Here is a 23,692-nt window from a genome sequence, read left to right as displayed (position 1 = left end):
CTTTACCTCCAAACACTATCAAGTGCTTAACCCTTAAAGGTTGAGAACTAATACCAAATTGTAAAGGCATATATCAAAAGAAGGGAGTTTGAATTGTGATTTTAGAAATTTTTAAAGCCTTTTGGAAAAGAACAAATTTATTGTCTAAAGAAAAAATTAGAAGAGTTATCAAAACAAAAATCATATTCGAACCATAGATCAGTTTAAAGCTTAAGAGAAATAAATGCATATAAGACATATAATTATATAGGTCCGTCTCGACTACTAAGACTACATTCAATTCTTGACTAACCAACAAGTTTCACTAACTTCTCAAAGTTAAAAATATTATGTCACGACCACTTCTGACTTTACAACTCAAGCTCTACCCCAAGCTTGTTACAACCTAATACTCTTTGTCCTACCAAACCACTGACAGTTCTATACAAATTAAATAGATTTTTTATTTGTTTGCACAATGGCTAACTCTAATTCATCTTACAAAAAGATATATAATTCACTACTTGGTCTTTTCTCTCAAAATATTCAAAGTGTTTTAAGAGTTTTTTTGAACAATATAGAAATTTACAAAAAGTTTTTTTACATAAAGAATTTGAGTTATAGCGCATAGGTTCGTGTACCATTTCTCCGAAGCTTATGGTATTTATAGGCATTCATCTCCCTATGTTCATTATATTTCAATAGGTAGATTTCTTCACTTAAGTTTGCGATGCTAGTAGTCGTTTGAGCATTAAATGCGCGTCTTTTTTCATGCAACAAAATCACTCTGATTGGCTTTCGTGTTGAACACTTCAACAAATAATCACTTCTCTTGAGTCAGAGCAGGTCTGTCATAATAAAGTGCGTCTTTTGATGTTGCTCGACACTTTCAAAACTTGAGTTTCATTTATTCTTTATTGGATTCGACAAAACATAGGAGAATGTCTTTGCAAAATGAATCTGAGACACAAACAAATGAAATTTTAAATGCCGTCTTTAAATGTTATATTAGATCATTGATCATATACTCATCTGATGCTACAAACGCAGGAGGTATGTAGCATGGTCTGATTTTACATAAGACACAACTTTTAACTTTTGCATTTATTTGCATCCAATCAAAATAATTATAAGTCTTGATTTGTCTTAAAACACTAATGTTTTTTTAGTTAACACATAAGAACCAAGAAACTGATAAGTGGAAAAGAAATGTTGTGAAGATTTATTGTTATTCCATGGCTCTTGTCAAAATTGAAAAGCTTTATCATAAGCATGGGATATGGAATTCTAATTAGAGAAATGAGAGCAACATGTTCTTTAATGCATTCTTTCAAACACACATTTTCCTAGTGATTGAAATTTATTAGGACTCACTTGTAGAATATTATGTGTCTTACTTCCTTTTGAAAGAATCCCAACAAATTCCAGCTAATGGAATTGTTGAAAGTTTGTATTTAAGATTGTTTTTCTAAAAGGAAATGAATAGATTAACGAAAAAACATGGACTCTCCATCACTAGATATGATAGACAAACCACAAGAGGTACAAGAATGGTTAGCACAAAAGAAGACCACCCAGTACCCCCTCCAGGTCTGTAGACCATGAACAAAAAAACCTTCCAACAAGCCTAAATAATCCAAAAAAATCTCTTCTAATTCCCACCGAGGTAAAACACTTGTCCTAAGCCAAGCCAACATCTTCAAACAACAACCACCAACACCCTAACCCAAAAGCACCACCTACGAGAGGAAGCTGGACTAAGCTTAAAAACCAGATTTAAGACAGATCATAGGATTAGAGATCCAATCAAAAAAAGAGAACGACGTTTTGTCAAACTTGACCTTGAACCAACTCAAGACTTAAAAACCGTTGCATCCATCACCTCCTGTATACACAACCTTTCCCCTTTAAACACCACAACGTTCTAATGCAACCATATGGACAAGAGAACAACAAACCAAACAGCCATCCATCATCCCTAAACCTTAGATGTGAAGCCATGCCCCACTGTGATGCCAAAAATGGTTGAAAACCGAGCCACACGTAGCATCCCTGCCAGACCAAGTAGGAGAAATTGTAATTAAAAAGATGAGAAGAGGATTCAATTTCATCACTACACAAAGGGCACCTAGTACCATTATCAATCACGTTAATATTCCTCCTCTAAGAGCTTGCTTAGTCTAAATTCTATCCAACAACACCCTCCACGCAAACATGATAACTTTCGATGGAGCTTTCACCCTCCATAATGCTGCAAAGCAATGTTGTGGTTGCAAGGAATCCAACTGCATGATCACAACATACGTGTCCTTCACTGAATAACTTTTTCCTCCCTTGTATTTAAGATTGTGTAGTTATTCTTTATCCAATGGTATTGTGCAACTAAGCATGTGGTTTAGACGATGTCTAAGGTGGTGCACCTTGGAAGGTAGTTCACAGTGGTGAAGGAAATATAAACCATTAGATTGTACATTTTATTAATTAAGGGTCAGGATGTGTTACCTAGAACTTAGTTGGTCTTTTTTTTTTAATAATGATTTTTTAAATATGAGTGAGTGTATTTAATAGAACTACCCTTTAACTTAGTTTTGGTTGTCTTCCTTCCTTTTTCTTTATACTCTACCTCCCAAAGCACCCCTACCACTATCGCCGTTGGTGATCTCTTTAGTGCCAACGAAGTAGGCCCCACAAGCTCTAACCCTCCGTCAAGATTCGTTGAAGCTATCGCACCACCACCAAGATCTGCCACTGCCACCACGAGATATGCCAAAACCCATCACACCACCACCAAGACCCACCACATCCACTACCAGATCTGCTCCACTGGCCATGCAAGCTACATATAACTATTTCCAAGAAGAACACCGTTCAAAACCATGGTGGTTGATGGTGACACAGAGGAAGGTCCTACAAAGGCATAACCGAGTTGCAAACCTCATCCTCGACGATGGGAGGTTTATGTGGCAAATGCTTCATAGAAGAGAATTGTACCTCTTAACTCCTCTGATGATCCCCTTTCCCTCAATCTCATCATCATTGTTTTTTACTTTTCTTCTTTAGCTTTCAATTGTAGCTTTTTGTTTTTAGATCTAAGCTTTATTTTTGAAATCTGAGTTTCTCAAATCTGATTCAAGGCTTGGTAACCTTCACTAGAATAGAGAAGTTCAAGTCCCCAAAGTGGTGTGTGCAAATCAGCGAGTTTGTCAAAAGGGAATGTGGAGATCGGAAGGGAGTGCGGAGCTCACTAGAGAAGAGGAAAGAAAAGATGGAGATTAAGAATATTTTAGTCACTGCAATACTTGATTAAAATTTAACTAACCGATAAAAAAAGAAAAAAAACATTAAAAATCGACAATTGCATGTTCATATTTCCTTCACCGTGAACTACCAAGGTTCACCACCTTAGACACCTTAGACATCATCTGTGATTTAGTGTGATTTTATACCTGAACCAGGAAGTATAATTATTTTCATCACAATACAAGAAATAGGACATGCACAAAATCCCTTAAGCTTTCCCTTTACATAATCGTTTTGCTTCACATATAAATGGGACAAAATCGACATGCACAATACAGGAAATATGATTCATGCCCACATCTAAAGTAAAATGGACAAGAGTTTCAATTTTCATTAAGTCAATCAATCACTTTGCATAATTCACAATACAAATAACTAGTTGAGCCCAAACCATGTCTCCCACTTGAAAATCACCATTATAATACATTAAAATTTAAAATATACTTAATAAATAAATAAAAATAATTTTTACTTTGTAACATTTAAAATTTGAAGTAATCCTAAATGACTCTTGAACCAACAAATCATTGATTTGAGTGGTAATGGACTTGATTCTCTCAAGTAAGGTCTTACGTTCGAGTCCTTGGATAAAAAAAATATGGTTGAAAGAGGAAAATCCCACTAAAGATAGTCAGTCAATTTTTTCAATAAAGATTAGATATCGGCAAAGCCGATAGATACTCTACCCATAACATGGTTAAAAAAATGACTCTTGAAAATTGGCATTAGATGGGTGAATGGGTGGGTATACGTATTTAAAATCATTCGTTTAAAATTACTCTTAAAAATTGACATTATGTATGTCTTATGTGTGTAAGATGATAATAAATAAAATTATAATTTTATAAAGTAAATATATACAATAAAATTGCAATGATCTAAGTAATAATACTATATATATATATATGCGCGTGCGCGCAAGCTATTCACAAAATGTAAAACTTGGACTATCAAGCCTAACTATTAGCTTGAATTTAATTTGTTTGTTTAACTAAACAAACTTCATAAGCACTTAATTCAACTCATTTACAATCCTTTGAAAAGCCATTTAATACAAAACACCACTTGTAGCCAAACAAGGCTTTTTGTAGAACAAACATGTAGACTAATAAGTGAGACTTGATTACAAAGTAGATACTCGTACTCTAAAATAAGGTAGGTACCAGATTGTGAACTTACCTTTTTGGTAAGCTTGTACGCCCTTGCCCTTCCAACAGCTTGAGTTGAACTTGGATTTGGCTCCTCTAAAGTGTGGATCAAGCACTTTAGAAAATAAAGTGTAATAAAGACATTAATTAGAAAATCAACAATTGATATTATAATTAATTTTAGGTTTTGTCAAATATGTATTTGATTTTATCACAATTTTCAACCATCGATTTTTTAATCAATGATTGTAATTGCACTTTATCCTCTAAAGTACACCTCACTTCAGAAGAGCCAACTACGTAAACCTTGATACAATCCTTTGATGATTTGATCTTGATCCCAGTTCAAACTTGAAAGCATAAAAGTAATATCGTAAGAGTTATTAGCACAAAAATTAAGAGTTCTTTCATAAATTTGGGGAGAGGGAGGGTTTACATTATCACCATTGTATTTTAAAGAAACAAGAGAGGAAAGAAAGTATCTAAAATTGATTTTTTAAATAAGTTAAATATAGTAAAAGTAAACTATTTTATGGAAGTTCCATTGGCTCTCAATAACATTCTCTTTTGTTTAGTAGTGATCTTAGAATGTGGGTTATAGACCTAATTCAACCCTACAAAACCAACTTGTAAGGTGACAATTGCTCCCCACTTTATACACTCTATTTCGTCACTATCTCTAGTTAATGTGAGACTTCAACATGTCCTCTTTTGTCCACAACGTGAGTCTTCAACACACCCATTTTGCCCACGACTACCTGTCACAACTAAGATGGGTTAGGGGTGACCACAACTAAGGTGGCTTCCAACACTCCCCCTCATGCTCAAGGCTACCCACCTAGAGCGTGATAAACACGGGTGGACTACCAATAGACTCTGATACCATGTTAAGAAACAAGTGGATCTGGATCGTGCTGGTGGCTCTTTATATAGATTAATTACAATCAATACAATTAATTATAGGAGATATTGTTCCCATTATTCTGATATGATAGTAAAGACAATATGAAACTGATCTTATTCTGATCCTATTCTAATTATCAACAAATATGAATCACAATTATCATTTCTGGGGGAATTCCTTAACAGATCTGCTAATTAGTGTAAAGCACAAAGTCACTTAAGGAGATTTCCTTAACAGATATGGCTATGCATAGGGATTGATGGATTGGGCAGGCTTTGCTTCATTGTGTTTTCTCTTAGAGTATAGTTTTTTAGAGTAAATTAGTGCACATTTTGCTTAGCTTATTTTAGAGAAATAATGGGTGAGCTTGTTAAAACTTAGTTCTTGAAAAAAACACTTATTTTAATAAAATAAGCAGTTTTCTGTTTTCTTAGTGTGTTTGTCTAAACTGTTTTTACTAAAAAAAAGTTGTATTCTGCTTATTTTGAGAAGCAAATCTTATCTGCTTATTTAAAAATTGTTTTCTTTAAATTTAAACAAACCAACCCAATAGCTTGTTTTTATCAACTTTTAATAAAGCTTTTGAAACATAAGTGATTATTTCTAAAAATTAGGTGAGTTTGTTTTAACTTAAAACAAGCAACTTTAAAAGAAGCATTTTTATAAAAAGCAGATAGGATTTGCTTATTAAAAAAGCAGAAAATTGTTTATTTTAAGTAAAAACAGTTTAGACAAACACATTATAAAATCATAAAACTGCTTATTTTATTTAAAAAAGAATACTTATTTTAAAAAAATTAGCTTAAACAAACTAGCCCTTAATCTATTCTCATTGTACTCTCCCCTAAAGAATGACCAACTTCATATTTAATTTCTTTTCTTTTAAATTTAAATTCTTTTAGAACAATTATGCATATCTTTTTACAACCATAAATAATTTCTTTTAATATATATATTTAATATTCAACATGACTAATTATACATACAGCCTTTATAATTTTAAACATTTTCTTTTAAATTTTGTTTTAATATACTACCTTCAGTCCTATATATAAGCAACAAATTGACTTTTTCTTTGGTCTTAATTATAAGAACAATGGCTGGTTTTCAAACTTATTCAGGGTTAAATTTCTTTTATACCCTTAATTTATTGTTAACTCTATTTACTAGGCATTCACTCATTAGACTATGAGTAATAACATTAAATGAGACCATCACTTACAACATTTAAACTTAAGAGCACTTGTGGGATAAAATTTAAATTTATGATAGTGCTAAATGTGATCACCACTTTCCTTGGTCTTGATGATTTGTCTTATATTTCTTATATATAGGACCAAAGATAGCATTTTAAATTTTGCATAAGCATTAATATACTCATATAATGCACAGAATGATAGTCAAAACTGATTAAAGAAGGCAAAGAAAAAAAGTTTGTAAGATGTTAAATAGGGTACACCAATAGAACATAGAACATACCTGTAGATGTGAACAATGGAATCAGAGTCCGAGGCACTTGAGCCCAAAATTCATAACCCTAGATACAAAAACATTTACATGTCATTACAGAGCACATGCTAAAAAAAGCAAGATAATCATTACATAAAACTAATACATGAAGACTGATGTATACAACAACACAACAACAATAAAGGCCTTTGGCCACTTGGCAGGATCATCTACATGAATCAATTGAGACCATTCCGTTATGTAAAAAATAGGTCTTTGGAGAGGCCACTAGGATCTAGGTCCTTTCTAATACTAACTTAACACTCTGATTTACTCTTATCCTCCATAGATCATATGACCAACTTCCCTAACTAGGGCTTCATTAGTCTTCTTAGATTAACAGATTCTAGACAGATTCTACCATATTTTCCTCAACAAGTGTAATTGCTCATTTCCTAATATATTCATGTATGCCTACTTATCTATTGCAACATTCTCATCTATGCAACACTCAGCTTAGCTCCATTGACACCTTACTACCCATCACCTGGCACCATAAAGGCTCGTTGGTCTTGTGAATGCATGATAAAATGTTCCTCTAAGATCAACAAATAACACATGAAGAATTCCTTCGTTCATTTCATCCATTTGGGTCCTATGATTTACAATTTCATCTCCATCACTTTGTCAGACATGACACAGATGCCAATATGCAGAGAAAAAATTATGTCACAATAACACAAGTACAGAATAAATGAGTTTTCATTGCCAATTACTGATAATAAATATAGTCCCTAGATTAAGAGTGAACAGATTAGCTAAAATTGGAATTGAACCTCGTTTAACAAAGCCATTTGTCAAAATTAAGGGAAAGATGTAAATCAGAAAACAGAATATATAACTGATAGGACTCTCCAAGTATTGCATGGAAGGAATATAAAACCAATGATATTGTAAAAACACTACAAAGTAACATTGTAAAAACCCAGATATTATAAGACTGTCAATCTGAAACCAATGATTACAGCTTTGAGGACACCAAGGAGCATTTGGTACAAGGAAAACTTTTAGTTTTCCAGGAATATAAATTTGGGAATGTTTATTTCCTATATTTTATTATTTAAAAAATAGCATTCCCCAGAAATATAGTTTCCCAAGAATGTGTTTTACCTGTTTCCCGCAAAATTGTTCCCATGGGGGAAGTGGAATTTAACTTTCCCGAGTTGGGAGAAAAGTTTCAGTGCTGTAAAATTGTATTGTTACCCTTTTTATGATAGAAATGTCACATTAGACTTATTTTGCTCATTTAATACAATTATATTAAGCGTTTAAACAATTTATTATTAAATGCGATAAATAATCTCTTTGATTCCCAGGAAACATGTATAAACATTTCAAAGAATGTTTATGACCATCCAAATAGATTTTAGTCTTTCCTAGGAACCATGATTCCTGGGATTCATGATTCCCAGGCATGAAAAAATTTCCTTTTTACCAAGCGGCCCCCAATAATAAGACAGAATGAATTTAAAGAAAGAAGTTTACAAACACAATTAAACTACTCTCATCCAATTTGTTTTACCCCAAACATACTTGTGGTGAACAAAATGTCTTTCAACAGCACACCAATTGTGTTTGGGTAGCCTATATTTTATAAAAAGCAATTCTTTCAGCATTGTTTCTTTTAAAACAATTCCACCAAAACAAAAAGCAAACAGACCTGATATATCTGTTTATCATATAACAATCGACTACAAATCTAAAAAAAATTAAGAAAAAATCAAGGAACTAACCACCACCACCCCTCCCAAATAAAACCACAAATAAAATAAATGTTTGAATTAATAACATAACAAGGAATGTGTTGGGGAAAAACATACAACTCTTCACGCACAACACAATTGAGAAAACACACCATAGAAAAAAAAAGAAAAAGGTAACACCATAAGCAAAATAAGATCTCAAATTTATTAAACATGGTTCGCCCCTCATGCCTACACCCACAACACCAATTTATTTAACGTGTTGAGAAACAATTCAAATTTTTAATTTCAAATCTCTAGGATATTGTTTAAATTTAAAAGGATATTATTTTATCTTTACAATGTTGTTTAGATTCGAAGATATAATCAGTAAATTAGGAATTTGTTTTCTCTTTTAAGATTAAGATGTTAGGTCTACAAATAGAGATTCTTGAAATGAGAAGAACCACCACACCCGAAGAGGGGGGGTCAGAGAGGCACCTATTGGCATTTCCAGTAAATATCAGTAATGTTATCCGCTATCATTGTGTGTGTAGCAATCAAAGTGCTCCTTTGGTTAATCACCGTTGGGGGCACAAAAAGCTGCATGCCCAAGACTTTCATTCCCACACTCGAACTCCACGCGCGTGTGATTCACCTTGCATTGGATCCTCGTAACGGAGTCAGTGTGCACGTTAGATGCACGTGTGGAAAACGGAAACATCAAATTCCGAGGGTGTATCGAAAGTCGTTACTTTATGTTGCCATGATATACATGTAACATGTTGATGGGTCATGCATGGTTGATGTATGTGCAATGTTACACACAGCCCCATGCCAGCCCACACCTAATAATGGAAAGAAATTAACTTTGCATTTAATATTTATATGTTTTACCTACTCGGTCTCTTTAATGTGAATTTTTTACCGGTGATTTTAAAAATAAAAAAGGCGAATGAGTCAGGCCTGTGCTAGAGAAGAACAAAAGAGAGAGGGGCCACTCCCTGTGAGAGAAACACAGCCAAGCATAGAAGACAGACAGAGGCAGAAACAGAGTAGCCTCCTCTTTTTCAGTGAAAACAAACAAGAGCTGAGAGGGCAGATAAAGCTTAATTCTTGATTTCTGCAATTCTTGGAGAATTTGTCTTCAAAGGGCAAGCAGTGGATTTTTGTCATCAGGGTTTATTCTGGCAGTGATTGGGGCTCAATTGAAGCTCTTCATTGTTTATGTTTCTGTTTCTTTCTAGTTGACTCTCTTTTTGTGCTCCTATTACTGTATCTTTTTTTTTTGGTGAATTCTTTGTGTGCTCCTGTTACTGTATGCTACGCTGCATTCTGAACAAGAACATTGTGAACCCACCTGTTTCAATGCAATTGAGGCCAAAAGGACTTGTTGTGGAGTGGGGTGTTTCGGAGGCTTTCACATACATAGCTTTTCTCGTCTCTTCATATTCTTAAGAGGGGATTTCACCTGAGACCTTGAGAGATTGTGTTACCCTTTTTCCGGTTGGCTTTGTTCCTTTGATTCCCTTCCTTCTTTGATTCGATTTGGTTTCCTTCACAGTTTTCTGGGTATTCTGTGGGGGTTTTGGAGGATTTTTCTCTTAATTTTTTTCCACCATGCCCGAGTGTCAGAAACAACCAGCTTCTAGACCGAAGCAAAAGCTTCACTCCTTGCAAGAGTCCAAGGCGATGAGAAAACTGCGCATCATTTGCGACGATCCTGATGCTACTGATTCATCCGATGATGACTCCAAGAGGATTCAGAACCCGAGAATAGTTAAAAGAAGTATGTGTGAGATCTCTCTTCTCCCTCTTCTTCACACATTCACCACTCTTGAAACTAGTTCTTGTGAGTTGAATAACAAAAAAAATACAATGAGGGTTAGCACTAAAGGTCAACCCCAAAGTAAGAAGAGGGTTTTGACTCATACCCCATCAACGAGGAGGAAGACTCCTGGTAAATATAGAGGTGTCAGGCAGAGAAAATGGGGTAAATGGGCTTCTGAGATCTATAACCCATTTCAGAACAATCGTATATGGTTAGGCACTTTCAACACTGCAGAAGAGGCTTCCCAAGTCTATGAGGCCAGAAGGCTTGAGTTAGAAGCTATGGCAAAGGCTCAAGCTTATAAAACTGGTTCTGGTTCTGCTGGTGAACCTTTGGCTACAACTTCTGATAAGAGTAACTGCTGTAACTCTTCTGCTGCTGCTGCTGCAGCTGATGTGTCTGTATCTGAGAAGTTTTCTACTACTTCTGATGACATAGAAGAGAGTGTGTTGCCACACAATTCACCACCGTCTGTCATTGAGAAGGGTAATGTTTCTACTGAGGAAGCTATTGAGGCTAATTATTTGGTGGATGATCTTGCAGGGCTAGAGATACCAGATTTGAGTCTGTTGAACTTGCCACCACCACCATCTGTCATTGAGAAGGGTAATGTTTCTACTGAGGAAGCTATTGAGGCTAATTATTTGGTGGATGATCTTGCAGGGCTAGAGATACCAGATTTGAGTCTGTTGAACTTGCCACCACCACCATCTACTGCTGGTGCTGCTGTTCCATCTGGGATTGAGCCAAACTCGGGGCTTGATTTTGATTGGCTATCGTTTGATGATTATGAACAGGTTTTTGATGATTTTGGTGGCTTGGAAGATATTCATATTAGTGGGTTTGATGACAATGAGCCTAGTGAGCTTCCTGATTTTGATTTTGGTGATTTTGATGCTGATTAGTTTGCTGGTTGGACTGAGGAGCCCCTCAGTATACATTGTGCCTATGTTTGGCAGAATTGCGTAGGAATAATGTTATAGACTTCTACAATATTATAAGTTTTGTTATTGTTATGCTTTAAGTTCTGTTAGTTCTTTTGTGAGATCTCAGGAATTGTAATACCAATTTCTTAGTGAGTGAATGTTATGTGCATTTATATTTATTTGTTTTTGAGGGAGTTGTTAGTAGAGTTAGAGCAGTCAGATGGGGAGAGAATCCTTAGGGTTTTCCTGTGCTGTTACAGAGTCATCCAAGGATCTCGAACCATGATACTATGCCATAATTTCAAGGATCTTCTATTTGATGAAAGGAACTTCAATGTTTTGCATCATTCAAAATAAATAAATAAACCTCACATTCTAAGATGGTATCAGTGTTTATCCTAGATCCATTAAAGGATCACTTACCATATTATCCACGCACCAAACCCAAAAGTGCTGGGTGTGAGGGGGTGTATTGAGAAAAAACCAAGCCCCACATTGGCTAAAGGGTAGTGCCAAGATAGACTATGTAAGTGGAGGGCAACCTTCACCCTATTAGCTAGCTTTTGGGGTTGAGTTAGCCCAAATTTGGGATTTGTTGATAGTATATAATTGCTAAAACTGACAATAAGGTAATTTATACTAATCATTTTGAGGCCCTTCTTAAAACATGGCAAGAAAAAGAGAGCAAAATGTTATTCAGTGTTTATTTATACTAAGATGACTTGTCATGTTAAAACACCTACCAGGTTCTTAAAGAGAAAAACTAGAATAAAAAATGTGCACAAATGAAGTAAAAAGGTTCGCCTCTGAAAAGTTTAAACAATAAAATCATTATGAAATAGACTATATAGCATCTTGTTAATAAATCCAAACTTAACACTTAAATCTCAGCTTTAGGGCGACAATATATCCCCTCACAAATGAGTAACTTTGTCCTATTTTATAGCCGCAAATACACTAATTCTTGGCTATGATTCAAACCTCATCCTCAAACTTCACCACACCTTGTTTTCAGTTTCCAGTCCACACATTTGCAAGTGAAAGGTACAACATTGCTCAGATACTAAACAAATGAGGGTGAAACCAATTAGCAGACAAATGAAAATTAACCCAATAAGCATACATAAAGAATGGATGGTATAAACAGAAAAGTGGATTTGTCATCTAAACAAACACAAACCATATCATGCAATTCAAGCATAAATTCAATCTAACATGGTAAGAGAACATTAGCATAACCAAAGTTGGGATGGCCAAAATTGGCAATTCCTATTCAAGGCCATCATGGGATATGGAAAGGCAAAATAAATAAAAGAATTTACAATTCAGAAGCTGCATAACTTACTCGACTAAGACTCTCATCCTTCTGCTCCAGTGTTGAATATATGATGCCAGTAAAATAGATCAAACTTAGCTGCTTCAGAAAAGGAATAGAAAAATTCCCAAGAGAGAAAATCACTCCTTGAATGCAATATGCAACCTCATTCACCAAACTTGTGAAGGATAAAATATGAATTGTACTTCACAACTAATGCTTGACTAAATGGAAACATTCCATTATTGTCTTGCCTCGGTCTTGTTAGCTGCTAGTATATCTATTATAAAAACCTAAATCATTCCAGAACTGCAGTCTGTGCACGATAATATGTAGGCGTAAACTAACACATAACAAAAAAAAAAGGAGGGAGAAACACATCCTTTTAACTAGAAAAATAAATTTTATTGGAGAAAAGGGTGACCCGATAAAACTAAAATGACAGCTGCAGCAAGCTCAAAACATGAGCTGTGGATCCTCTATTTTAATACTTCAGAAAAGTGAATCAGAGAATGGTACAGGAGAAAATGACATTTAACTTCCTTGCTAAACACAAGAAACCAAGGAATCTACAGGTCTCTACTCTGCAGAACCAAGGAAAAAAATAAAATATGGCAACAATGAAGGAAGAATTGTGCTCAAGGTGATTTTCTTCTCTTTTTTTATAAAAGAAAAATTGTTATAATAGAAAAAGGAATACATATAAAAAGGGAAATAAATACTCCTTAGGAAAAACAACTGATAATCAACAGAAATAAAACAGACCTAAGAAAATATGAAGAGAGCTCTCCAATTCTGTGCAAAACCTGCAATGGAATCCATATGGGAATAAACCATGTCTTGGCAATAACCATTAGGCCAAGGAAACAATCTTCTTCCATAATATGGTTTGTTAGGCCGGTGAAACCCTCCAAAATCCTTATCACTAGAAATTGCTCTAAGTTTTTAGAACACATGCAAGGTTTACCAAATTCTACAAATGTAGCTTAAGGTTGAGAGATTTAGAAAAAATTGTGCAGCTTATGTAATTGCAATGTTTGGTAGAGCTAAAATGATCATCAGTGGAATTAGAAGCCAGATGTGATCTATAAGAAAAGAATTGCACGACAAACACTGAAGCAGTAGAACCGAATGTCGTGCAATGCTCGTACGTTAGAGGAAATCTCCATCAGTTGTGAGAGTTACCCAGGGGTTATCAATAGGCCATGGTGTAGTACTAGAGGAAGCCATGATCAGAAACAAAAGGGAAAAAAACGTCAAAAGGATAGTACCTGGAAGCAATGTTTTAAATCCCGGATAGCAATGCATAGCGACCGACCCAAAAACTGCCATAGTGGTATAGCACATGGTGAGATAGCCACTAGTAAATTACACTAACACCCCTTAAAGTTTCTTAAAATTACACAAACACCCCCCTGCCTTTATCTTCTCCTACACTAACCCCCTCAGTTATTTAAAAATATACACTAACACCCTTATACATTACATTAACCCCCCCTCCCCTTAATTATTTAAAAATATACACTGACAGTCCCTTAATTTTTTGAAAAACATTACACCAGGCTCCCCTAAAAGGAGGTTAGTGAAAATGTTAAAAAAGCAGGGGAGGTGATGTAGAAGTGTGGCGCAACCATGGGCTAAAAAGGTATCAAGGTGTGAAAGAGGATGTCAGGGCTCTAGTATCAAAATCCAATGTCCCAAGAGATCCATAGAGTTCAAAATGAAGAAATCACTTAAAGAAGATTATTATTGAATGAAAATTTGAGGTTTTTCTCAATTCTCAACCCTCAACATTCTTACAAATCAATGAGTTGTTGAAACCCTCGTTCTTTTCCCATCATGTACGCTACATCAAGAGGTTTGTGTAATTTTACAAAACCTCAAGGAAGATTTGTGTAATTTACTCTTTAATTTATTATATATGTTATGCTTTAAATAGTTTGTTACATTTTTACTACTATTATTGAGTATTTTATTATATTTTTAGTCCTATTATTGTTTAATTTATTATATTATAGTATATGATATGTTTAATGAAAGGAACAGATAGAATTCTCCATCAACAAAACAAATAAGGAAACCGACAATCAACAGAAAGATAATAAAATCATAATAAAAAAATGCTCTCCAGTATGTAAATCTCCCAAATTACCAAAAAGACTCCAGCAAGAAAATCATGAGCCCTGTATTAGAGACTGAAAAGGCAAAATTGTACCAAAGCACACCTAACACTGGTTTTCCTTCCAAATTTGACCATCGCATATTAAATAGACAGCGAAAGAACAGCAAACCTAGTAAAATTGTCATAAAAATTTAACGCCTTTGCTCCCTCTGAATCCTCAAAACAATTAGGAGATAAAGACTTCTTAGGTTGCACCATCAACCAACATATGAGCTTTTTAATTTAAGTACAACTTCAAGGACCATCTAATAGACAAATTCCCATGACATTCATGAGTAAATAACTCTTAAAACCCTGAACAAGCTGCAACCCAAGATACCAGTTATAAGATTGCTTAACAGAAATCCGGTGTCCTTGAGCTCGCTGCATGTCATATGTGCCCCAAGCAGGAGGCCCAGGTCCACCCTGAGGAAAATTCTCCAATCCAGGCTGTACCTGAAATTTACCAGTATTAGCAAAGAACAATATCCAAATTGACTGAAAGGTCATAAAAGATTATTAAATAACCATATATTCTGTAGACGATAATTTCCACCATATAAAATCAAATACATTTAGGGCAATAGACAAACCAAGCTATATGCAAGCTATACTATACAATTTTGCACCCACAATAACCAATTGACATTTTCATACTGACCAAACTGAGAGACCAAATGTAGCAATATGCAGGTTAGATCAGGTGGCAGTCAGTGTTCCCAAAATGGACATAAAGAAAAGAAGCGTTTTTTTTTTTTTCTGATTGAATGAAATTGAAGAGAACAAGGAGAAAAACTTTTCCTCCAATGGTTTCCCCTTTCTTTCAAATCTGCTCATTCTCTGAATGCCTTCTTCAGTTCTTCCCACTATTTATCTAATTAATTCTTCTAATCCCTTACTATTTTTCCCTTCCCTTCTGTTGTCCTACCTCCTAACAGCACCATCTTCTTAAAATTCAAGGTAATCCTCAGGATTAGAATACAAAAAGTGGAAAATACACTTCTCTTCAGTTTTGATCCAGACCAAATGCATATTATAAGGGTAAGGATTTCCAGCATATCCAGCATCAACATTGCCATAATTTGCATTATACCCTTGACCTACAAATAAAATCAAAGCAAAGGCCAGAAAACAAAGTAAGAGCATTAGTAGGCTTAAATTCCATGAAAAGACACCGCTAGAAGTTACAAATTGCAATTTGCTAACTCATCAAGACCATATCACACATAAAACAGCATACCTGGATTCCCAGCCGTTGCAACAGCCCATGCTCTTTCTTCTGCATTTGCAATCTCTGCACGAAGCTTCTTCATCTCCCAAGCCATTGCAACCAACTTCTTCTCCATCACATGACCATGTTCATAGTTTTCCACAAATCCCTTCTTCTCATAGTCAATGGCAGCTCTAAAATCCAAGAGGCAATTAAAAACAACAACATTAACATCAACTCAGCATCACAGTAAAACCTTTTAAGCAACCAACATATCCACCATCCAGACCATACTCTATAACAATAAAAATAAGTATTTTATAAAATTCCTCCAACATAGGCTTCAGCATTCCCCACAAACCCTTGTCTATAACAACATAATCCAAAAATTAACCATAACCAAGGTCAACTATACATCACAACGTGTAATTTAAAACCTTAATCATTAATCAAGCACAATCGAAAACTCTGCCTCTAATTGAGGCACCCAAGGTTAATTTTACGTCACCAAGTGTAATTTAAAACGTTAAACATACATAGGATTCTCATTCAGCATTTACCACATACTCTAGTCTACAGCAACATGCCAACATAATTCAAAAATAAACCAAAACCAAGGTCAACTATACATCACAAAGTGTAATTTAAAAACCTTGATCATAAATAAAGCATTAAGCATAATCCACAACATTGCCTCATATTGAGACACAGCCACTACCTTGCACACCGCAACTCTTGACTTCTAGATGATATGGGCCGCAAGGCGCTCCTCGATGATAGCCGCAGGGTGCAGCAGGATAGGCCCACGCGGGCCCTGGCCCAGCCCTAGCTGCGGGTTGCGGAAGTCTTCTAGAAGGTGGTGGTGGTGGGCTCGCGCGCCGTACATCGTTATGATGGTGGAAGAAAAGGGGAAGTGAGGGTGAAAGGAGAAAAGTGGAAGCAGTGGTTTTATGGGAAGAGGGAATGACATTGTTGGGTGTGAAAAGAAAGAGAAGAATGACCTAAACGCGACGGTGGTTGTTGTTGTTGATGGAGGAGAGTAGCGTACTCTGCACTGCACTGTCCCGGTGAGATATGGATGTTTGTGGAAAAAAAATATTTAATTAATTATTTACTTCTTATAATTTTGAAACTTATTTATTTTTATCCTTATATTTAATAAGTAATTTTTTAATCTGAAATTTATATTTTAATTCTCAAAAAAATTCTTAAAATATTTTAATTAGTGGAGTTAAAAAAATTAATAACAGAAATATTTTGAGAATTAAAATATAAATTTGAGGTATAAAAAATTCACTTATTAATTATAAGAATTAAGAAAGATAAATTTAGAAACTATATAAATTAAATGAGTAATTAAAAAAATAATATAAGTGCATAACCCTTCTTCTACTATTATAATAGTTGAAATATGTTATTTGACTAGAAAATATGTAAATGTTTAAAATTTATTTCTCTTAAATTTTTAGTGATTTTTTCTTTTTCACCATTAAAATGTATCAAATTTTAGTCAAGAGTTAAGTTGGAATATATTTGAACATATGTGTCCAATGACTATGCATATAAAGTTGGTTCATTAGCCAATTAAACACCAACTAGGAATGAATAAGACCAATATGGTCTATTTAAGACTCGACATGTAAAATGTGCATTTTAGAAGAATCAGATCGAGAAGCAAAACAAATTATCTTTTTGTAAGATCTGTATATGGGCCGCAAAAGCAGTTTACTCGCTCAAATAGTAGTTTGCAACAAAGTAGATTTTATAGTTAAAAAAAAAAATAGTCATGTTTTAAATGTATAGAGTGCTAATAAATTAGGTCATACGTGATACATCTAGGGATAAATTTATAAGTGTCCTACATATTTAGGGACGAAAATAATTATTTACTCAAAATATAATTTAATCTTCATCTTTTTCCTTTTTTTAATTGTTGCAAGCATAATATTATAATAAGCACTTAAAAAATAGAAAAACAAGTATAAGTTAGAATAAACATAATAATAAACATGATATTAATTAATAAACATAATTTTTCTATTGCTCTACAATTTTTAAGGATTAATAAACATAATGTTAATTAATAAACATAATTTTTTAGAGCAACAGACAGATTATGTTTATTATTATATTTGTTATAACTTATGTTTGTTTTCCTAGTTTTATAAGTGTTTATCATAATGTTATATTTTTTACGATTAAAAAAGAAGGAGAAAATGAATATTAAATTATATTTTGGATAAATAGTCATTGTACATGAATGTGTAGAGCGCTGATGAATTCGTCTATAAATGTGTCACGTAAACTCTTTTATTAACGGTAACGGATGAAAGTTAATGGATGAATGAATTTATCGCACTTTTTTCACTTTCGGATACTAAGATTTGAATTTTTATCTTTTAGAGACGAATTCATTAATGATTGAACAAAAATAACTATTTATCCTAAAAAAATATTTTAAAAAAGTGAAAAAAATATATGAAATTAGAAGAAAAAAATTAAATTTATTTTTTAAGTTAAAATTTATCACACTAAAATATACCAACATTTTAAATATAATAAAAAAACACTAACAATCTAAATTGAAGATGAAAATCTACCAAATAAGTATAAAATTGATAACACGGGCTAAGTTTGAGTTTGTGGGGGAGATCATGGATTAGATCCTACCAGAATCTATTCTTAAGGAAAGATAAAGAACTTATGTCTAATTAAGTTCTAATAAAAAATTAATCTCATAATTAATATAAAGAATTAAAACTTATGAAAATACGATTGTAGCTACTAGGGAGCCTAAGGCCCAACCCCTAAGCCGCACACACAACTAATGGCAAAGATCATGCGGTGGTGAAGGCTGATTAACCAAAGGGTGGTATGATTAACAAAGATCACGTGGAGGTGGTGGCACATCGAAGGTGGCGTAGGTGATTGAGCGCTGACGAAGTATTTTGGGGATTGGATGGTATCAATTTTGTTGTGAAAGTGATTACAATTTGTGGTATGAAATGGCTATTAGACAGTGGGAATATGATGATTGATGTGGATGATGTATTTATTCTTTTTTTGTGTTCTTTGTTTGATTTTCTTGTGGCTTGGATGGTATTGACTCTGTTGCTTTTTGTTGTTCTCACCTTGGCGTTGTTGCAATTGCTTCTCTTCTTATGTATCCGGCAATGGGAAAGACAGTCATGCATGAAGAAGCCTTTTAATGATCAATTTTTACATGATATAAAAAGTTTAAAAGCTAACATTTTCTACATCGGCATCCATTATCCAAGTAACTTCAGATGTAGATATGGGTTATCCCAACCTATAGTTGGATCAAAATATTATACATTTAAATTTTGAGAGGACTAAAAAATTATTACAAATTTTACAAACATAAATTTTATGATTTATTTTAATTTTATAATTATAATATTTTTAAGGTTAAATTATTTATATATAATTTCCTACATTATTTAACAATTTTTAATTAAATTTTTGAAAGAAAGAAAAATCAATTGGATCTTTAAAATTATATTTGTTTTTTAATTGGATCTTTCTTTCTATCGGTTGTCCTTACAAAAATTAAGTATAAAGAACTAACTGAAAAACAACTTAAATTCAAGGATTCAACTAAAATTATATTTATTTTTTAATTAAGACTTTATGATTAATTTTTCATAAGGATAATTAAATGAAATGACATGATTAAAAATAATATAAGTACATGACTCAATTAATTTGTTTTGTTAAAGAAGCTAATTAATTGTTAACTAATTAAGGAAAGTACAACATAATTTAACCTATTTTTTATTTATTTTTTCCTTACTTTTCAATTTAGTTAAAAAAAAGTTAAATTAAACAAAGGTTTACAACTTTTTCATTTCTTATTCACAAAAGAACACATTTTCAAAAGGGTTATTGTTTTGAAGACATTAAAAAAATTAACATTTTAATGCATAAAAATTGAAAAATAGGTTTTAGTCCCTTAGAATGATAGGGACAAAAATGACTTTTTCAAAACTGTTTTTAGGCCCTAAACAATAAATTTGAGGACTAAAAATGGTATTTTTTTCAAATTTGAGGAACTAAAATATTTTAAAAAAAATTGGAGGCTCAAAATTTGATTCACACCAAATTTCAAAGACCAAAAACTTAATTTAGTCTTATGAAAGAATATTTTCATATAGTATTGATAACAATTCTACAATAACTTATAATTCTATTTAGTGTATAATGGTGATAATGAGTATTGAACTTAAGTCCTTATGTATTCTACCCAAATCTCCTCTCACCACTAGTCAATCCTAGTGGTTAATTTGTAATTCTATTTAAAGATATAAAATTATAATATCATATATAGTAGATAATAAGAAGGACAATGAAGAATAACAAGTTTGGAGATTAAAATGTACAATCAATAACTTTTATATTCTTTTTCCTTTCATTTTTCTTCTTCTTCCAATCCTCCTTTTATCATTTCCTTCTAGTGTTGTTATTGTTTGAGCATATAAAACTATAAACAAAGTCAAAACTCAAAAGCATGAATATGATCCTAGTTGATATAGATGTAGATGGATGGATGAAGATAAAAAAAAAATACATTTTATGGAAAGAGAAGTAAATCTTGAATTAAAATTTTAAAATACATTTTTAGTCACATATAAGAGGAACTCTTGAACTACAAAACAATATTTATTTGTAACCTATAAGTTGAACACTCTAGTTTAGTAAGATACTTTTCATTGTCCCACGTGTATATTTTTAAATTTTTACAGTAAAGAAGGGATAGAATGATCAGACTAATGTCGAATGGAAAACAGCTATATAAAGGTATGTTGTAGAGAGGGTAATCTTCAGGATAAGAATAACCCTTATCTTATCCTGGTTGTGTGTCACGTGTCAGTAGTTTAAAGGTTGTCTTATTTTGTGACTATGCAACCTTATCTTATTTGTAATAAAGTAGATTCTATGTTGTAATAATCTTATAAACTTAATTATTATTGCAAAATTATGGAGGATGTTTAGTAAACACATTTAGGATTTTCTTTTACTAATTCTTGGAGGCAATTTTTTAAAAAGTTTTTTATGTGACATCCATTGAGCACAAATATGAAAATGAAATCTTAAAAATTTCTTTTGTGATAATGGGTATAAAACAAATTTATATAAAAAAAGTTTGTTTAGTCATTTTTTGTGAAAGACTTTAATTTAATGTAAATTAAAAACTTAATGACCTAATTAGCATCTTAATAACATGCTAATATTAATTATTCATTAAATATTAATAAGATTGGTTAAAAATGTTTTTAGCCTGTTAAAGGCTTTTAAGCCTTATATAACAGCATGTCACAAGTTCTAGTTGAAGAGGCTGATCTGAACTGAAACTTGCATTGAATGTATCTTCTTTTTTTCTTCTCTAACTTTTCTGGTTTAACCTTTTAATATTCATCCTCACAATTTTAGATAGTAAGGCAGTAAAAATCAATTTATTTGGAAAAAACATTGTTAACAATGTTTTTTTTTTTTTGTATAAACATTGTTAACAAAATTGATTATATGCACATGTTAACATGAAATGGGACACATGCATGCATGCTACTAAAAACTGGGAAGAGAGAGAAAAGAGTGTCTGACAAAGCAGTCATTTTATTTATATTTACTTTTCAATACTATATTGTCTTAACAATTACGACAAATACAAAAATGGAATCGAATGCTACAAATTCCATGATAGTCTGATCCAAAACTTTGCTTACAACGAAAGTTACAAGGATCTTCGTTAAATTTACAAAAACCATACAAATTTTTACCCAGACATCTTTCAGGTACTACTGCCATTTGCACTTGATTTCCTACAGCAAACAGTACATCAACTAGTCACATAAATAAATAATTAATCTTGTGAAAACTCAATGCACACAAATTAGAACTGAACGTCCAAAATTTGTGGAAAGTAGTGTTTACCAAAAACAGTGTGGAGAACAAGCAAGAAGATGCCGGCAAAATAAAAAGCAGTTTTCATTTCTTAATTTGGGAAACAATGTATAGCTAGCTCGTTCTACAATGATAGATCTTATGAAAGAGAGGAGCTTATGCATTTATATGCTCTAATTACACAGACAAACAAAAATATAATATTTGTATGCTTTAAAGAGATATAAAAAAAATCTTAAACTAATTAAATATTTTTTTAATATAAAGGTAAAACTGTGAAGCACTGATAAGAATGACTAGTCAGTCTTATACTTTTTAAATAGAAAAATCTTTAAAAAAAAAATAACAAACGTTAGCATGACATATAACTAATGGAGTCAATTAATTAATCATTAAATGCATTTTTTAAGGACATTAATTATTAAATGCTCATAAACCCTTTTTTATTCTTTTACATTTTATTCAAAAATAACGTACACTTCACATGTCACTATTAAATATTGTCGGTCAATTCATTTTAATAGAAAAGAATACAATTGAATAATAATAATAATTATTATTATTATTATTATTATTATTATTATTATTATTATTTTAGTTGTGCATTGCAAAAGAAAATATTTATTTTATATAATTAAAATTTATAATTTATAATAAAGATAAAATTTATATATTTGAAATTAGTTTTGATATTCAGTCACAAATCTTAAGTAAAACTAAACAGAATAAATCTTATTAAGTAATATATATTTTTAATATCACTTATGATGATTTATTTTGTACTTAAAGTTCTTAATCTAGCTTTAATTAGAATTTTAAAACTTGGGTGTTTTTAGGGTCCCTAATTTTGAGCTATTAGCTTGAGCTCCTATTCCGTAAAAAAAAAAAAAAAAAGCTTGAGCTCTCCTATCTTTGACCTGCTTTTCTATTTAAAGTTTTACATTTTTAATTTCTTTCAGCAAGTGTTTTCGTATGTACGTTTAATGAAAATTGTTTGTGTCTTATACAGAATTTTATCCTACGTTTGTGAACCTTATTTTACTTTTAGAAATGCTATTATAATGCTTAAGCAAAGCAAAACATAAATAAAGATTTTTAAAAAATAAATAATTAAATAGAAAAAGAGTGTCGCTTATATTTCATTTTAATAAATATGATAGAAATTTTAGGACGTTGCAAATTTCTACACACAAACTACCCATGCAACTACCTGTCCGTATGTGGAAGTAGCTTTAGTTTTGATCAATGGATTTTCTTTGACAAGTTATGTTATTTTTTATGAGGGAATGCCAACACAATAATATTATACCAACTAATTAAATAACAAAGTAATAATCAGCAAAAATAATATTTCGTCCAAGTTGCAAAAAATCTACGAGGAACACCAACAAATATACAAGAAACAACAAAACATGTGAGACACAGATTTTTAACGCAATAACATGTTGAACACAGCGAAACACAAGAAAGGAGTCGTTGTTGAAGTGTGTTTCTTAAAACATTTTGCAAATCTTTTGAAAGACAGAACTATCATCTTATTTAAAACTATTTAACAGACTTTTGGATAGAGATAGACAAAGGAAATGAAAATGTTTGTCAAAACCTTTTGTCAAAAACAAATATATATAGTTGAAACACGTACAATTTAAGGTTAGATAAAAACTTAAAAACCATAAGCCACAAAATATTTTTATACTAATTTATTCTCACTATTAAGATTATATCTAATTTTTTCCGAACCCATCAAGTTTCACTATAGTTATAACTTGTTTGAAGTTATAAGTATTTTTTTTTTTCCAAGTCAT

The 23,692-nt window shown here is 32.4% G+C and overlaps 1 protein-coding gene and 1 long non-coding RNA gene across 6 annotated transcripts; both read right to left on the bottom strand.

The window, feature by feature from the left end:
* Nucleotides 1–1,353: 1,353 nt before the first annotated feature.
* Nucleotides 1,354–17,044, bottom strand: LOC114393707 (protein FLX-like 1). 5 transcript variants are annotated; one of them, XR_003662581.1, is made up of 7 exons: nt 16,684–17,044; nt 15,996–16,159; nt 15,417–15,855; nt 12,625–15,211; nt 6,811–6,868; nt 4,459–4,777; nt 1,354–2,031 (listed from the first exon to the last, which is right to left on the bottom strand). XR_003662581.1 is itself a non-coding variant. In XM_028355113.1 (4 exons), the coding sequence occupies exons 2-4, from the start codon at nt 16,099–16,101 to the stop codon at nt 15,011–15,013; spliced, it is 384 nt and encodes a 127-aa protein (XP_028210914.1). In that variant the 5' UTR covers nt 16,102–16,159; nt 16,684–17,044; the 3' UTR covers nt 14,702–15,010. The 5 variants fall into 5 exon arrangements, 1 of the variants encoding a protein (XP_028210914.1); XR_003662582.1 differs by having other exon boundaries at nt 15,684–15,855; XR_003662579.1 differs by having other exon boundaries at nt 12,625–15,855.
* A 4,535-nt stretch (nt 17,045–21,579) lies between these two features.
* LOC114392510 lies at nt 21,580–22,043 on the bottom strand. Its single transcript, XR_003662327.1, has 2 exons — nt 21,918–22,043; nt 21,580–21,805 (listed from the first exon to the last, which is right to left on the bottom strand). It is a non-coding gene; the product is annotated as an uncharacterized LOC114392510 (long non-coding RNA).
* Between the last annotated feature and the right edge of the window lie 1,649 nt (nt 22,044–23,692).

This window comes from Glycine soja, chromosome 17 (assembly GCF_004193775.1).
Source record: "Glycine soja cultivar W05 chromosome 17, ASM419377v2, whole genome shotgun sequence".
NCBI lineage: Eukaryota > Viridiplantae > Streptophyta > Magnoliopsida > Fabales > Fabaceae > Glycine > Glycine soja.
Note: the sequence above shows the minus strand (reverse complement) of the source record. Positions and strands in the feature narration are given on the sequence as shown.

Coding starts and splice junctions, on each gene's coding strand:
- LOC114393707 (XM_028355113.1), bottom strand. CDS start 16,101: ATGGAGAAGAAGTTGGTTGCAATGGCTTGGGAGATGAAGAAGCTTCGT. Junction 15,856..15,995: donor TGCAACGGCTGGGAATCCAG/GTATGCTGTTTT, acceptor TTTTATTTGTAG/GTCAAGGGTATAATGCAAAT. Junction 15,212..15,778: donor ACCCTTATAATATGCATTTG/GTCTGGATCAAA, acceptor GGTAAATTTCAG/GTACAGCCTGGATTGGAGAA.